The 16246-nt window shown below is 53.1% G+C and overlaps 1 protein-coding gene across 1 annotated transcript; it reads left to right on the top strand.

The window, feature by feature from the left end:
• The first annotated feature begins 353 nt into the window (after window positions 1–353).
• LOC101750353 (maestro heat-like repeat-containing protein family member 2B) lies at window positions 354–10020 on the top strand. Its single transcript, XM_040650769.2, has 26 exons — window positions 354–621; window positions 783–881; window positions 1046–1197; window positions 1561–1704; window positions 2248–2340; window positions 2623–2692; window positions 2808–2921; window positions 3011–3084; window positions 3418–3537; window positions 3683–3790; window positions 3983–4142; window positions 4268–4308; window positions 4545–4686; window positions 5087–5139; window positions 5459–5566; window positions 5819–5938; window positions 6139–6261; window positions 6384–6539; window positions 6761–6883; window positions 7187–7266; window positions 7682–7817; window positions 7934–8023; window positions 8421–8507; window positions 8685–8808; window positions 9011–9120; window positions 9598–10020. The coding sequence occupies exons 1-26, from the start codon at window positions 477–479 to the stop codon at window positions 9871–9873; spliced, it is 3048 nt and encodes a 1015-aa protein (XP_040506703.1). The 5' UTR covers window positions 354–476; the 3' UTR covers window positions 9874–10020.
• Window positions 10021–16246: the final 6226 nt, after the last annotated feature.

Raw genomic sequence — 16246 nt, 5'->3', positions numbered from 1 at the left:
CCTGCCTGTGCCGTGACTTTGCTGCTGCAGCGCCTGCAAGACCAGGAGGTGAGCTGGGGACATCCAACCACCAGTCCTTGCCCTGGCCCAGCGCCACTGTCCCGTGGGTGCCAGGCCCCGGCAGCACATTGGCATGGTGGGCAGCTCCCCGGGAAGAAGGGTAAAGCAAAACGTGACTGATCCCTGTCCCCAGGGTGACCGAGCGCAGGCGTACTGCGAGCTGGAGCACGTCCTGTGGGAAGGTGACAGCCGCCCGCCGTGCGGAGTGCTGAACCGGCTGCTGGCTGAGGTGTCCCAGGACCTGACAGCAGCCCAGGTGAGGGGTCACTCCCAGAGGCAAAGGGAGCCGCCTGCCCGCGCTGGTGTTCTGCTGGCGGACGGCGGTGGCTTAGCCCTTCCAAGGGAAGGCCTCAGGCAGTCTCCTGTGCCGCCTGTCACCAGTGACTCTTTTTCAGGGCGTGCCAGACAGCGTGCGGATGGCTGCCAGCAATGTCCTGGTGGCTCTGGCCAGAACACACTTCACCTTGGTGATGGCCGAGCTCCAGGGCCACCTGAAGGCTGCGGGGGAGATGTCCAAGGAGTTTGTGCTCGTCACCCTGAGCAAGCTGTTCACCAGCTACGGTAGAGTGCCCTCAGCCTCCTGACGTCTATGACAGCCGGAGAAAGGGCTCTCTCCCCTCTGCGCATCATCTGCGTTGAGCTGGGGGATGCAGGGCTGCAGCCCCTCCTCCCTCGCCTCGCTGCTGGGGCTCTGACCATGGCGCTCTCCTTCCCCTCTGCAGCTCCACAGTGCATCTCCTTCATGTGGCTGATGCTGGCCGGCCTGCGCAGTGTGGTGGGCTGGGTGAGAGGCGGCCGGACCCTGCGCATTGCTTGTGCTGGTGAGTGCCGGCCCCAGAACAGGGGGGCTCGGGACAGCCCTTGCACCTCGCCCTGCCGCAGGCTCTCACAGGCTCCCTTTTCTCTCAGTCTCTCATCTTTTTCTTTTTTTTTTTTTCTCTTTAATTAATCATTCATTTATTTTTTTTGTTTTGTTTTTCTTCAGTTGTGAAACAATGGCTGGAAGGAGTCAAGGTTCACTTGGGCTCTGGAAAGCAATGCCCCTGGCCTGCCATAGAGATCGAGAAGATCTACAAGAATCTTTCCCAGCTCTTCTGCTCTGTGCTGAGGAACTGGCAGGACTGCCAGGAGGAAGAGGTGAGCACTGCTGCATTCCCAGCCTGGGATGGCAGCGGGGACATCCGTGTCGGCAGCTCTGTCTGTGCCCAGCGGGCTGAGAGCAGAAGGGTGACGAGAGGGAGTGGGCTGGCTCTGCAAAGGGCCCCAAACTGGCTTTGTGCTTGGGGCTGGATCTCCCTGCCAGGAAGCAGCCGCATGTCACAGCACTGTGGCAGGGATAGCTGGGGATGAGGGTGTGGGGAAAAGCTCCCTGCCCTCCAGAGCGAGCCCATCTCCTGCTGGGCACGGGGGTATGGGGAAGGGGAAGGGAAAGAGAAAGGCCTCCTGTAGGAAGGGCAGACCTTCAGTCTTTGACGCTGGGCCTCTGCCATCCCTCTCCAGGACAAACAGGCTGTCCTCGGGGCTGTGGCTACCATGATGGCTGTCCTCCTGCAAGAGGAGCTGCCCCGAGAGCACGTTTGGGAGCAGCTCCTCTGGCTCGTGCGCCTGTATCAGGAGGTCCAAGACACCTGCAGGGGGACCAAGGTGAGATGTTGTGCAGGGCTCAGCATGGACGTGGGGCTCGTGCAAGTGCCACGAGGGGTCAGTGGGACGCAGGGAGGAGGCCGGGAGCCCTTGAGAAAGAAGGAATAGGTGTCCAAGGGAGGTCTGAGGCTTCCTGAGCTCTTCCGTCAAGGAAGGAACAACCTGGGCAGGAGCCAGAAGGGAGCCAGGAATCACTGGGGCCCATCCCCTGGGCCTGGGAGGCTTCACCACCACCACCACCACCACCACCACCGTGGAGCTCTGGGTGCCTGAGGAGCTCTGTGCTAAAGGCCAGGGAGACCACGACCAGTTACATCTGGTGGGGGAGAAGAGGGCTGCTGGGTGGGAAATGCCTGCAACCGATGCCCAAACAGGGCTCGGCTGAGAGCAGAAGGACTCTCTTGGTGCTGCTAGGAGGTGGGGACAAACCAGAACGCCTGTGCGGGAGCTCTCCCAGCAGACAAACCATTGGGAATCAGTTTCTCTGCTCCCAAGTGGCTAGATGTGGCTTCAGCCCTTTCTTCCTCTCCCGGTCTCTTGCAGAGCCTCACTATCTTCCTGGAGGCCTTAGAGGGATTTCAATCGGTCATCCCTAAGGACAAGTTTCTGGCCATCACCAGTGCTGTGTTCTACCAGGTAAGGGGAGCCTATCCTTGCACCCACAAGCAGTTTCCCTCTTGGCTAAGTCTCAGGAGGACTCAAAGCTCCGAGCCTCTGCCGGCTGCTCAGCCTTAGCCCCTGCATGCCCGTGGCTGCTCCAGAGCCGTGTGCGTGCCCCCAGGGATGCTGTGGGGCAGGCTGTGTTTTGTCTGCATGTCCTCTTACTGAGAGTGCCAAGGGAGACGAGAGCTGGCAGCACAGTTTCTTTTCCATCCTCAGTACTGATACAATTTTCTCCAATGGACCTTGTTCCCACAGCTCTCTGATGACACCAAGGAGCACAGCGAGGCTGACAGAGCAGAGCTGACCCACTGCATCCTGCTGCAGGGTAAGGAGAGGAGCTCTGGCAATGCTTGGCGGTGCCCTGGCCAAAACGTCTCTCACAAACCTCCGGAATGGGTGCGAGTTTCTTGCTAATACAGCGCGGGATTTCCTCTCCGCAGCCCGGATCTGCCCCGAGGAAACGGTCCTGTTTCTGCAGTCACAGCTGGGAGCTGACAGGAAGGCTGGATGCGTGGCAGCCCTAGGTCTGCTTGGTGCTCTGGCTCGCTCTGATGGTCAGTAGGGTCAGAGGGTTGGGACTTCCGGGGATCCCTTTTGCCATCTGGGTTGTGCCTCCATGCATGCTTCTGCGCATCTCTTGCAGAGCCCATGATGACAAAGAAGCTGCCCCAGGTTGTGGAGGCTGTACAGTGTCTGTGCAGCGACCCCAGGACCCAGGTGAGCTGATTTGGGAAAGGAAAGCGCTGTCGGGGTGGTGATGCTGCTGCCAACACAGGCAGGGCTGGGGTGCCCAGGGAGGTGCTTGGGGCAGTGACCACATGGTCGTGATGGCTCCCGTGGGGAGAGCAGGCAGGGCGGAGCAGTCAGGCCCCTGTGCTGCGCATGGAAAGTGCACAGCCTGGTGCTAAGGCCTGGCCCTCACCTGAGGAGCCAAGGCTTCTCCTCTGCTCTTGTTGTCTCTGCTCATGCCCAAAGGGCTGCCCCAATGAGCAGGTGGCTCCCCTCTGCCTTCTGAGCAGGAAAATCAAACCCACAATTGACTCCTGACAGGTGAGGAGGGCCATTCTGCACTTCATCAAGGATGTGCTCAGTGCTAACGCCCGGAGCTGCTCCGCCTGGGATGTGGTGGGGCACATCTTCAGTGAGTTCAGCCGCTCCACGGGAAGAAGGGTAAGGACACTGGGCAGCATCTTCCTTTGGAAGACCCGTGCTGCTCAGAGGCTGGCACAGAAGCACTGGTGGGGCCACACCTGAGCCTCCTGAGAGGCTCCTGAGAACTAAGAGTAACCGGTGTTCCAACAACACTGTTGTGCAGGCAGCTGGAGACCTTTCTGCCCAGGAAGCCCGGGAAGAAGGAGCTCTCCAAGAGCTGTGCATGGACATCCTGGGGTCACTGGATGTCTCTGTGAGAGGGATGACCAAAGTAAGTCACAATCTGCCCTGCTGCCGCTCCTCGACTTCACACCACGTGTTCCTCATCCCCTTCCAACACCCCCGGTCTCTCCTCCAATGTGCTCTAAAGCACACAAGACTCAGGGAAATTCACAGAGTCCTCTTCATCTCTGAGCGGAGGCAGGAAAGCTGACACAATGCTCAACCGTCTCGTTCCCTACAGCTCCTGTGGCCACGGCTGCTGCTGTACGTGGTGCCAGCCCAGTACACCGGCATGCTGATCCCAGTCTCCCGCTGTGTCCAAGCGCTGGCTGAGAGAGGGGACCTGATGGTGCGGGAGGTAGAAGACCTGGATCCCCATTTCCTCAGCTCCATGTTTCAAGGTAGGAGCAGAAACTCCCCCAGTGAGCTCTGTTGACCTGTGTTAGCACCCAGAAGGGACAGTGGAGGTGTGTGTGGCAGGGCACGTCGTGTCTGTGTCTTACTCAGCCCTTCTTTCTCCCCACAGGCCCACTGCTGACTCCCCAGACACTGCTGGCACGCCTGTTGGTGAGTAGATGCTCCAGAGGCCGGTGCCATGAGCCCCAAGGAGGAAGCAGCATGGCCGAGTGTGCCAGTGCCTGCCTCACCCGTGGGGATGCCTTTCTCTTCCCGGACTTGCAGTGCCATGGGCAAAGCTGCTGGCTGCTCCTTGGCCTCCAGGGCAGAGCCAAGCTGCTTCCCTCCTGGGAGAAGCTGCTGCTCTTGCTGCAGACGTGACCCTGCTTCTCCTTGCTCTTGCTCAGGTGGTGGCAGGGAGCCCTTTTGCAGGCAGCGAACTCCAAGCCGCTGCCTTGCTGCTCATGCTAAACCTCCACAGCAGGATCCACAGGGCTGTGGGGGCCATGTGGGCCGCTGAGATCCCCCTGCTGCTGCAGTGCCTCCAAGGTAAAGCGCTGGTGGGGAGGGAGGGGCGGAGGCAGGGAAGGGGGGGGAGTGAAAATGGAGCTCTGCAGCGTGGCAGAGGGGAAGCGTTGCCTGCGGCCCCATGCTTGCTCTGCTGCTGTTCCCATTCCAAGGAGACGGCACTGAGGCCCGCGGACCTTTCCCCCCGGCAATCTGCCCATTCCAGGGCACGGATGGGCCCTTCACATCCCCTCAGACAGCAGTCTTGGGGCAGTTCTGTGTTCCTGCTGGGACAGCGTTTGTGGGGAGGGACAGGTCATTGTGAAGGGTGTGCGGGTCCCAGCTTGGCAGTGCCGAGTGCCCAGGCAAACCTGGTTTGCAGCAGCTCTTCTTTTGTGGCTTGATCCCAAGCAAGGGTCTTTTGCTTCTTGTTGCTGTGCAGGGAAAGATGAGAGCTTCCCGGACTCTGCAGAGTGGGAGCAGCGCCTACTAAAGGTACAGCATTGCGGGAAGGCACGGTGCAGAGAAGTGCCTGCCTGTCTCACAGAGCCCCCTTCCCATACGGGACAGGAACAGCCTCTCAAATGCTGCTGCAAAGCGGCCACACGCCTCTGTGCTGCTGCCTCTTCCTCTTTGTCCCAAGCCCATGGGGGGTCCTAGGAGAAGAGCGTCAGGCAGCTTTAAGGCAGGGAATGCTGGGGGGAGCTGGGAGAGGGACTGTTCTTCCAGTCACCTCTCTCCAGAAGGTTGTGGCGATGTGGGAATGTGGGAAGAGGCAAAGGGCAAGGAAACACTGGCTTCTGTTCTCCAACAGTTCCTGAGGGCATCATTGGACACCATGGAGGATGAGGCCTGGACCAAGGGCCTGAGCTGCGAGCTGAGCCGGTGGCTGAGCAGCTCTGCCAGCAGCTCTGGAGAAAAGGTGGGTTCCAGGGGCTGCGGGTGGTGCTCTGCTCACACGGGCCGCTTGTGCTGCTTCCCTGGCCCGTGCCCCCCAGAGGGCCTTTCCCTGCAAACTGCCCGGGGGTGGCTAAAGCTCGGCCCTGCAGCTGCTCTCAGCATCTCCCAAGGAGCGTGGGTCCTTCCCCCCTGGCCCTCTCCCAGCCGGTCAGGCTGCTGCCACATCTCAGCTTCTTCCTTCCCTTCCCATCCCTTCTCTTCCCTTCCCATGCAGTCTTTCCTGTACAAGGCTCTGGGGACAGTGCTGGGAGCTTGTAAGGAAGTCCTCCACATCCAAGAGAAGCTTCTGCAACACCTGGAGGAAGCAAACGCGGAGGAGCCATCTGAGGCCCAGGTGAGGTCTCCTCCCAGCCAGCTTCTGCCAGCATCCCTGGTCTGTCCCTTGGGCAGAGGGCTTCTCCTGGCCCTGCTCCGAGCCTTTCGATCTCCTCACTGCTGCACTGTTTCCCTCAGGCGAGGACCAGCCCAACCGCTGTGGCTGGCCGCGCCAGCGGGTTCAGGCCTGCACCAACCGGCCCTTGTTCTTTTGTGCAGGGAATGATCTCCCTTCTCAGCCATGCCGCTGAGAGCAACTTCCACACAGTCCTGGACACACTCACCATGTTTGCGTCCAGGCTGTGCAAAGGCCAAAAGGGGAGGATTTCCAGACGCAAGAAGGTGAAGCATTACGCATTTCCATCTTGGCTGCCCTCTGCCTTATTTTCACTTGGGAGCCCAGGTGCATCGTGGGGCACCAGGGGCTGCTGAGCGAGTGTCTCAAGGCATTTCTCCCCACACAGATGGAGCTGGACAGCAGAAGAGCTCACGCCACACGCAGCGCTCTCATCCTCGCCCATGGCAGCTTGGCACTGCGAGCCTCCAAGGAACAGCTGCTCGCCCGCCTGGAGGGAGACATCGTGGGCAACATCCTGCTGCTCTACAGCTGCAGCTGCCGGGTGAGAGCTCGTAGCGTGCCGGGGTGTCTGAGCACTCAGCTGCAGCCCCTCCACGTGGGGGGATGCTGAGATGGGCCTTCTCTTTCCAAAGGTCCCTCGGGGACTGGCTTGTGCTCAGATGAAGATGCAAGCCCTTCCCTTAGTGTTGCCCCCACGTGTTCCCCTTGCAGCCCTTGGCCCTTCCCGCAGTTCAAAGAATGTTCTTCTCTCTTGGGTCTCAGGACTTGCAGAACACGCTCGCGCTGGTGCAGAGCATCACTGACTTCAGCTCTGCTTTCCAAGCTGTGGGTGACTCTGCCTGCTTTAACCCCTCCTTGAAGGGCAAGCTGCTGGAGATCCTGACGGTGAGTGCCTAGAGCCAGAGCTGTCTGCAGTGGAGTTTTGGGCTGTGTCATGAGACTCGGTTCCCCGGAGCCATACGGGTCTCCCTCAGCCACACGTCTCCAGCTGGCGGGGACCTTGTGTGCTGGCAGGCAGCGGCTGGGCAGTGGGCTAGGTCCACCAGTTGTGCAGCTGCTGCATCCTGCACTGCCTCCGTGGGAAATGTGGGAGTGATGGGGCTGGTGTGTGGCAGTTGTGTCTGTCTCTGGGCTGGGTGGAAGAGCTCTCACGTGCCCACTTTGACAATGCTTCTCTGGTACTTGCAGGAGTTGCTGAAGAAGTATTACTTGGGCACCCCTGTATCCCCAGTGCCCCTCAAGGTGGTTCTGGCCCTGGAGCAGTTGAGGTAAGGGTGGGAGCCTCTGGGGTTGCAAGGCAGGATGGTGGACCCCCTTCTGGGTAGCTCCCAAAGGCCTGGAGGGGGCAGGGGGTAGGGAGTCACTTCTACAGGAGAGATGGCTGGTCTGCTGTGCCCGGCAAAGCTGAGGTTCTGGGAAGGAGAAAGGCCCTGGTGCTCCTGTCCCCTGGCAGGGAAGAGAAAGGAGACCTGGTGCCTCCTTCCCTTCAGAGCAGGAGGTGGTTCACTGATGCCGGGGAGATGCTGGAACTGAAGACAGTGCTTAGCAGCACAGGCTGGGGATGATGGCTTTGCAGCTGTCCATTAGAAGAAACTCTGATGTTGTCTGAACCAGCCTGGAGAGCACTGCTAAAGGCCCTTTCTGCTTTCTCGTCCTTTTTTTTTTTTTTTTTTGTCGTGTCAGCAAGCTGAAGCCCTCTTTAGGAACCAAGGACATGTGTGACATGCTGAGTCTGTGCTGCAAGAATGTTGTGTTGCACCCTTCAGCAGAGATGATGCTGAAGATCAGGAAGTCACAGCAAGCAGCTCAGTACCTGCAGGTAACCTGCCGTGACTTTCACAGCCACCTCTCGGTTGGAGCCCTTCCTCAGCACACACAACCTATGCTCTGGCAGCAGCCGTGATGCCACAGCTCAATCCCCTTTTCTGCTTTCAGCTTCTGCAAACATCACTGAAAGCTCTGGGCCGGCTCATGGTGGTCCTGCTCGAGACAGAGACCAGTGGCTTCTTCCAGAACATAGTCCATGTGAGTACATGTGGGGCAAGGGAGAAAGCATGGTGCCTGTCCATAGCGGAGACAGAGATCTGTGGACTGAGAGGACGATGAGAGGGGAAGAAATCTGCTGACGTGCCAGCTCAGTGCGAGCTCAGAAATGGGCAGAGAAATGGGCCCTGCAGGGGGAAAAGCAGGAGCCAGCCCCTGGCAGGCCACAGCCACGGAAAAGCTCCTGGGTTAGGAGGCAGGAATGTCTGCAGAGAGCGGGGGCAGCAGTGCCGGTGCTCAGCAAGGTGGGGGGCCACGTGGAGCCACAGGGCAGGCCCTGAGGGAAAGTGCTGGGAAATGAGGGACTGGGAGAGGGCTGGCATGAAGGGAAAGAAAAGATGTCCGCAGTGATACGGATGCTCTGCCCCACGTCCTGCAGAGATCAATGACGTCAGACAACATGTGGGAGCGCAAGAGGGCCCTGCAGATCTGCTCCCAGCTGCTGGCTGCTTGTGAAGAGCTTCGAGTGAGTAAAGAGCCCCACCACATGCCCCTGCTCCCTCCCCAGTGCACCTGAGCAGGAAGGCGAGCTCTGCCCAGCTGTGCGTGCTGTGCCACCCACTGCGTGGGGAAGGCATAGGCGGGAGAAGCTAGGGAGAGCTGGGGCTGCCTACAGCTTTCTTCCTGCCTCTGGCCCCTGCAGAGAGGAGATGCCTGCAAGCACTTTGGCTCCTTGGTGGGATTGCTGGCGCCTCTGACGTGTGACCCCATGCCCACATCCCGCCAGCTGGCTGTCACCTGTCTGAGCTCCCTTCTCCGAATCCAAGGTGAGTAGAGTGGCCGTGCATCAGCCCTCTGCTCTCCTCCGCAGCACTACCAGAACCCCACGGGCTGGGCCCAGTTTACAGGAGGAAGAGGCACTGTGCGCAGCTCTCTTCTTCTCTCCACCCTGTCCTCTGTCTCTCCCCTGTGGAAAGCAGTTCTGTTTCCAGAAGCATGACTTCCCTTTTCTCCCTGTGCACTTTCCAGCCAAGGCGACCAATGGAGTCATCAAGATGGGTGACATCGGGAGCCTGTGTGAGGGGCTGAATGACCACAGCACCGTCTGTCAGCTCCAGACCTCTTCCAAAATTGCGCGGGTAAGTGGACCCAAAAAGGGCTGGTGGGATCCCAGTGCGTAGGCTTTTGCACGTCCCTCTGCCCCCCCCAGCCTCTCACACTATTTCCAGAATGAGCTGTCACCCTGAGATCACTTTGCTCAGCAAGCAGCCGGAGGCACTGAGCTATGTCTGGCCTTAAGGCACCCAACGCAAGGAGCTGATTCTATGACACATGTGTGCGTGTGTGCGTGTGTGTGTGCGTGTGTGTGTGTGTGTGTGACTGTGGCTGCTGGGAGGTAGGCTTTGCATGTAAGCAAACACCACGGGTGGAGAAGCTGAGAGAAGGCTCAACCTCCTTACGTATTAATAGCGGGGTGTGGACCGCAGGGGCGTTGTGATTGCTGCCTGACTGACCGGCAAGCTGCTGAACTAAGAATGCCCTCAAGACTGTTGTATGTTTTGAAGAGCTGCCGCAGAGCAGTGATGGGATCTCTCCTGCTTCTCATTTCTCTGCAGATTGTGTACAGGAACTTCCCCCTGGAAGACACCATCGACTTCATGATGGCCATCAAGGATGCCTTCCGGAAGGCCAAAGGAACGCGTGTGCGTGCTGCTGGGAGGTGGATGATCACCTTTCTGCAGATGTACGGAAAGGACATCTGTCAGGACGTAAGAGACTTTCTTCCACGTGTCTTGGACTTTTGCTGGCTCTTGCACTACGGCTTGTGCTGTTTGCCTCAGGTGCTACAGAAGCACAACCAGAGCGCAGAGCCTGGCTGGTGTGAAATTTAGGTTTGGGCCTTGGCAGCATGTCAAGGGAGCAGGCAATGCTCATGTGCTGAATGTCCACAGTTAAGCCCTGCAGAGTCAAGGATGCAGCCAGTCATGCTTTCTCCCCTTCCCCTTTCAGGTGCCACTGACCAACTACATCCTGCGCAGCTGCACGTCATTTCCGCAGCACAGCACGTTCATGCCATTCCTGTCCCAGGCGGTGGTCATCCTCACCCGCTGTCAGGCAGACGTCACGACTGACAGCTTCTTTCCGGCTGCTTGGAGCCCACAGACAGGTACTGGCACTTGCCTCTGCTAGAGGGATCCCGGTAGGAAGCAGCTTTTCTTTTTTTCTCTTGAAAAACAGATTTGAGGCAAAAATTACTCAGTCATGACTTGAGACTTTCCTTTTTCTAGTGAGACATGGAGGAGAATAAGAGAATTTTGTCTTCAATGGTGGAGCCGGGAGAAGAAAAAAAGAGGAAAGCGAAGGAAAGGAAAGGAAAAAGGAAAAAGGAAAAAAGAAAAAAGGAACAGGAGGAAAAGAAGAGAGGAGAGGCAGAGGGAGAGGGGGAGGGAAAGGGGAGCAAAAGGACTGGGAAGGATAAAGGGAATAAGAAAGGGATAGTTAAAAGGAGAGGAGAGGAGAGGAGAGGAGAGGAGAGGAGAGGAGAGGAGAGGAGAGGAGAGGAGAGGAGAGGAGAGGAGAGGAGAGGAGAGGAGAGGAGAGGAGAGGAGAGGAGAGGAGAGGAGAGGAGAGGAGAGGAGAGGAGAGGAGAGGAGAGGAGAGGAGAGGAGAGGAGAGGAGAGGAGAGGAGAGGAGAGGAGAGGAGAGAGGAGAAAGAGACATAGAAAGAGTGAGAGGAGAGGAGAGGAGAGGAGAGGAGAGGAGAGGAGAGGAGAGGAGAGGAGAGGAGAGGAGAGGAGAGGAGAGGAGAGGAGAGGAGAGGAGAGGAGAGGAGAGGAGAGGAGAGGAGAGGAGAGGAGAGGAGAGGAGAGGAGAGGAGAGGAGAGAGGAGAAAGAGACAGAGAAAGAGAGAAAGAGGGAGAGGAGAGGAGAGGAGAGGAGAGGAGAGGAGAGGAGAGGAGAGGAGAGGAGAGGAGAGGAGAGGAGAGGAGAGGAGAGGAGAGGAGAGGAGAGGAGAGGAGAGGAGAGGAGAGGAGAGGAGAGGAGAAGAGAAGAGAAGAGAAGAGAAGAGAAGAGAAGAGAAGAGAAGAGAAGAGAAGAGAAGAGAAGAGAAGAGAAGAGAAGAGAAGAGAAGAGAAGAGAAGAGAAGAGAAGAGAAGAGAAGAGAAGAGAAGAGAAGAGAAGAGAAGAGAAGAGAAGAGAAGAGAAGAGAAGAGAAGAGAAGAGAAGAGAAGAGAAGAGAAGAGAAGAGAAGAGAAGAGAAGAGAAGAGAAGAGAAGAGAAGAGAAGAGAAGAGAAGAGAAGAGAAGAGAGAAGAGAATTATTAGATTAGAATTAAAGATTAGCTAAAAAAATTTGTACTATTTTTCTTGAAAAATTATATGCCAGATTCCTGGCTAAGAAGTGAAAAGAGTTTTTTTGTTGTTGTTTTTTTTGTAAGTCTTCATTGTAATAGCTGCCGTCTCTTCTCCATACCGGTTACAGAATCATAGAATCACCAAATGTCAGGGTTTGGAAGGAACCTTGAAAGACCATCTAGTCCAATCCCCCTGCCTTTGAAGGAACGCCTTGATTAGGTCACACAGGAACGTGTCCAGGCAGGTTCTGAATGTCTCCAGAGAAGGAGACCCCACAACCTCTCTGGGCAGCCCGTTGCAGTGTTCTGTTACCCTCACCATGAAGAAGTTTCTTCTCATGTGTTTGTGGAACCTCCTGTGTTGCAGCTTGCACCCATTACCCCTTGTCCTATCACTGGATGTCACTGAGAAGAGCCTGGCTCCATCCTCCTGATGCACAGCCTTCGCATATTTATAAACATTAATGAGGCCACCTCTCAGTCTCCTCTCCTCCAAGCTAAAGAGACCCAGCTCCCTCGGCCTTTCCTGGTAAGGGAGATGCTCCAGTCCCTTCATCATCTTTGTGGCTCTGCGCTGGACTCTCTCAAGCAGGTCCCTGTCTTTCTTGAATGGAGGGGCCCAGAACTGGACATAATACTGCAGATGCGGTCTCACCAGGGCAGAGTAGAGGGGGAGGAGAACCTCTTTCGACCTACTAACCACACTCCTTCTAACACACCCCAGGATGCCGTTGGCCTTCTTGAAGTGCTGGCTTATGGTCACCCTGGGCACGTTAGAAACACTGTGGCCAGCAGCTTGAGGGAGGTGATCCAGGACACTTTCCTGCTCAACCTCCTGTAGGGAATTGCTTTTAGCAGGGAGGTCGGTCTCGATGATCTCCAGAGGTCCCTTCCAGCCTCTATGGTTCTGAGATTGTATGAGAAAGAAACTGCAAGAACCACGTGCTAATTGCACGGGATGGATTTGGCAGAGGCAATCCCTTTTCCACGGCAAAAGGAAGGTCTTAGCAGCAGTGGCAACCCCCCTGTGATGTGCACGGTCACCAGCCACTAGACCAGGCTGCTCAGAGCCACATCCAGCCTGGCCTTGAATGCCTCCAGGGATGGGGCATCCACAACCTCCTTGGGCAGCCTGTTCCAGTGCGTCACCACCCTCTGAGTGGTACCAAACAACTCTGTTTTCAAAAAGTGGATTGGAAAGGTGTTTGGTGCTACCCTCTAGCTTTAAACTGGTAGTTGTAATTTAAATATTTCATACTTTTCCTATTTACCTACTTGGACTGAAATTTTCCTTGTCATTATCCATCCCATGCTTTACTTTTTTTCTTTGGAAAGCCTTGGCTAGCACAGCTTCAGTTATTTCTGAGCATAAGGTAAAGGAAAATATCATTATGCACTTTCAGATGACTGGACGCCATCACTGTGCTGCAGCTGGATCACAAAAAGGGCAGAAAAGGCTTATGTCTGTACTACCTTTGTGAGAGCTTTCCAAAATATGCCAGGTTATCAGGTATCATCTACTTTGTAAAGACCTGAAGGTTAATTTTCCTAATTTTCCTTGACTGAGGTTCTCCAGTCCGGATCCTTGAAGCGGTAAGTAGGACTTCCTCTCTGAATACATCTCTGACACACTGGAGGTAGCAGAACTGAGAAAAGGAAGGGTACTTTCCTCCATTCCCTCAAATAAGTACAAACCACAAGACCCTTAACTCCTCGCAGGTCCTTTGCCTGGCTCTGCTCACCTCCTTCGGCTTGGATGAGATGAAGGCTCTTGGGAGGTCTCTGCTCTGTCTTGCCCTGCTGCTCACCACCATCAAGCCACTTAACCAAATTTTTCATAAAAGCCAGTCATTCTGTCTAATTTTATATGGGTTGAATATGGGAAAAGAGCTTAAGCTTCCCATTTGCAATTAAAGACTCTGGGTGCCAAGCTTCAAAAAAAGTTGAAATACAGCATGAAATACTTCACCATATCAGTTTCTACAGGATGCTCATCTAAAAGCAGTGTCAAAATTTATACCTTGGTGCCACTATGTAATGCAGAAATTCAAATTTCAAGCATATTTTTTACAAATAGAGGATTGTTTTTGTTTTGTTTTGTTTTGTTTTCAGGCAGTGATAAGCACTAGAAAAAGTAATGATTTACATTTCAGTGCCCAAGATTTCAAATTAAAGGAATTTGAAGTAATGGGATGTAAGGAAATACTCAAAGATGAGGGTGAGAAAAGAAGGTTCAGAGTAGAAGCAGAAAAAGGATCATGTAATTAAAACTTTATCAGCATGCACTCATAGTAAGCTACAGTTTCACCATTAGCCTAAATTATAGCCCTTCTTCAGCTCATACCTCATACCTCATACAAATAACATTTTTAGGTGTTTTGACTACAGTACATGCAACACTCTACATGTATACCTTGCAGAATGTGCAGCATCTAGTTTGGTGTTGATTTTTGCTTGAAAATACAGTTTCTTTGAAAAAAAAAAAAAATCAGTATGTTTCTGTCTTAGTTTTTCATTACTCTTTCTAGATGAAAAAAAAAAAGAGCCAGGTTTCATGCAGGACACAAACCATTCTTAGTTTAATTGCGCATGGCCCCCAAATTCCTGGGCTCATATCTGAAGATCAGATCAAAGACCACTCGCTTGGCACAATTCCACCACCATTTCAATAAAACGGGAAAAAAAAAAAAAAAAAAAACCCACCAGCCCAAAAACAAAAGTGGGAGCTTAAGGGTTTGCAAACATTTTATTCAGCTTTGAAATGACATTTCCATTGGCTTGGTCTGAAGAAAGGAATATAAAGCAGTTATGGTCCACAAAACAGAAGTTAACTATACAATTTTCATTTAACACATAAAAAAATGTAAATTTCATCTTAAGTATTGAAACATCATAGAACGTGGCCTTCCAATGCCCCCCTCCTATCTGTCCTCATCTGGCTCAACCAAACCTGTAAGGCAGGGGCTGCCCTCATTCTTTTCCAGAACTTTCCTGACATGTTTTAGCCTCTGTCTGATCACGATATGCTTGTGCCTATTACTTTTTGACAGAATTCATTCTTTGCAGCATTAGTACTACTGCATTTACTAACAGTCCTATCAAAATAATCCATCTTTTTGTCCTTTCAGGTCATATACAAATGGGGGAGGGGAGAGGAGGGGAGGGGAGGGGTAGGGAGGAGAGGAGAGGAGAGGAGAGGAGAGGAGAGGAGAGGAGAGGAGAGGAGAGGAGAGGAGAGGAGAGGAGAGGAGAGGAGAGGAGAGGAGAGGAGAGGAGAGGAGAGGAGAGGAGAGGAGAGGAGAGGAGAGGAGAGGAGAGGAGAGGAGAGGAGAGGAGAGGAGATGGAGTCCCAGCTTGCCAGTGTCGAGTGCCCAGGCATACCTGGTTTGCAGCAGCTCTTCTTTTGTTGCTTGACAATAATGCAACTGCTGCTTTCAACATGTTCCACTCAGACACATCTCAAATGTACAATTTATTATAATAAAATCTTCCTTGGCAGCCATGTTTCTTCTGTGGTTAGTTTGTTCTGATTTATGTCCCATGTGTTTGGTCTACATTACCAGGGCTGGCCTCCACATCCCTTAGCCTGTGCTCAGGAAACCGTAGTACAAAATATTTGTTCATCTCAAACTTCTGCTGCCTTTCCCAGATCACCACTCCAGTCCTTCTGAGATGTTTCAAAAGTAAGAGACTGTTAAAATCCTTATTCAGACCCTGAACTTAACCGACAGATGAATCTAACGGAGACAGACTGATCCAAATCATATTGTCTGGCTGTTAACTGTGAACAGAGATCCCTGGAAAATTTGCAGCAGAGCAACGCTCATTGTATTAAAACCAGTAATTCATAAAAGCAAAGTGAGTGCCAGTTTAGATTTAGTGCCCTATCTGAACTTCATTGGACTTGAATGCCTTCTTAATGGGTTCTCACTTCTATTCATTTTTTGCAACATTATCTTTGTCTAACATTTCCAATGAAAATCACCATTCCTCTCTTTGACTGACTTGACTCTGAGTGGCCAATTCTTTACTGTATTACGGGGAGAACTTATCACAGAAATTCTCTGCCAAGGTCCTGATAGCCAGATGACACAGAATAGTTAGCATCAGTGGAGCAATCGTTCATCAATATCTGTCAGAATATGCATATCCACAAGATTACATATACGAAAAAGTGCTGGCAGTATCTATAACTTCTTCAGTGCATAGTATGGATAATGTGTTGGTGAAGTTATGAAACCAGGATGGCAGGCATTATTTACATGCATAGTTATGCATTTTGTGAAAAGATAGTCCTTTTTAGTTTGCATTATAGTGGTAGCCTGATCATCTCATTGGGTACCTTTCAGAGCTCATGTATGAGAAACAATAAATGACTGCTCTTTCATCACTTCTGTGTACTAGCCGTTATTTATTTTATGGTTTACTGTCTCAGATATATCTCTTCTGTCCAGGACTGTTTAATTCTTTTCATATGAAAACTGAATTGAGCTTTGATCATCCTCATTTCTATTATCTGCATTTTCTTTTCTGTCTACTAGGTAACGAGAATTATGACCAAAATTGTAGGCAATATTCAAAATGTCTACACAACATGGATTTATACACAGTATAATAAGGTTTTCTGGTCTGTCCTCTAGTCCTTTCCTAATCACCCCTAACATCCAATTTGATGTGGGGTTTTTGTTTTTTTTTTCATCACTGCCAAGGCTGAACAATTCTTTACTGAGAATGAACAGGAATAATCTCTGTTCAGAATGATAATAGCTAATTTTGAGCTCATAAATGTGTAAATACAGATAGTTTTCCTTGCATGTCCTACTTTGAATCTATCAGCACTGAATTTCATTTGCCATTTTCTCTATAAAACAAAATCCTCTATGATTTTCTTAGATGATACTTACTTTTTT

The sequence above is a fragment of the Gallus gallus genome, chromosome 1 (assembly GCF_016699485.2).
Source record: "Gallus gallus isolate bGalGal1 chromosome 1, bGalGal1.mat.broiler.GRCg7b, whole genome shotgun sequence".
Taxonomy (NCBI): domain Eukaryota; kingdom Metazoa; phylum Chordata; class Aves; order Galliformes; family Phasianidae; genus Gallus; species Gallus gallus.
This window is presented reverse-complemented; position numbering and strand designations above follow the sequence as displayed.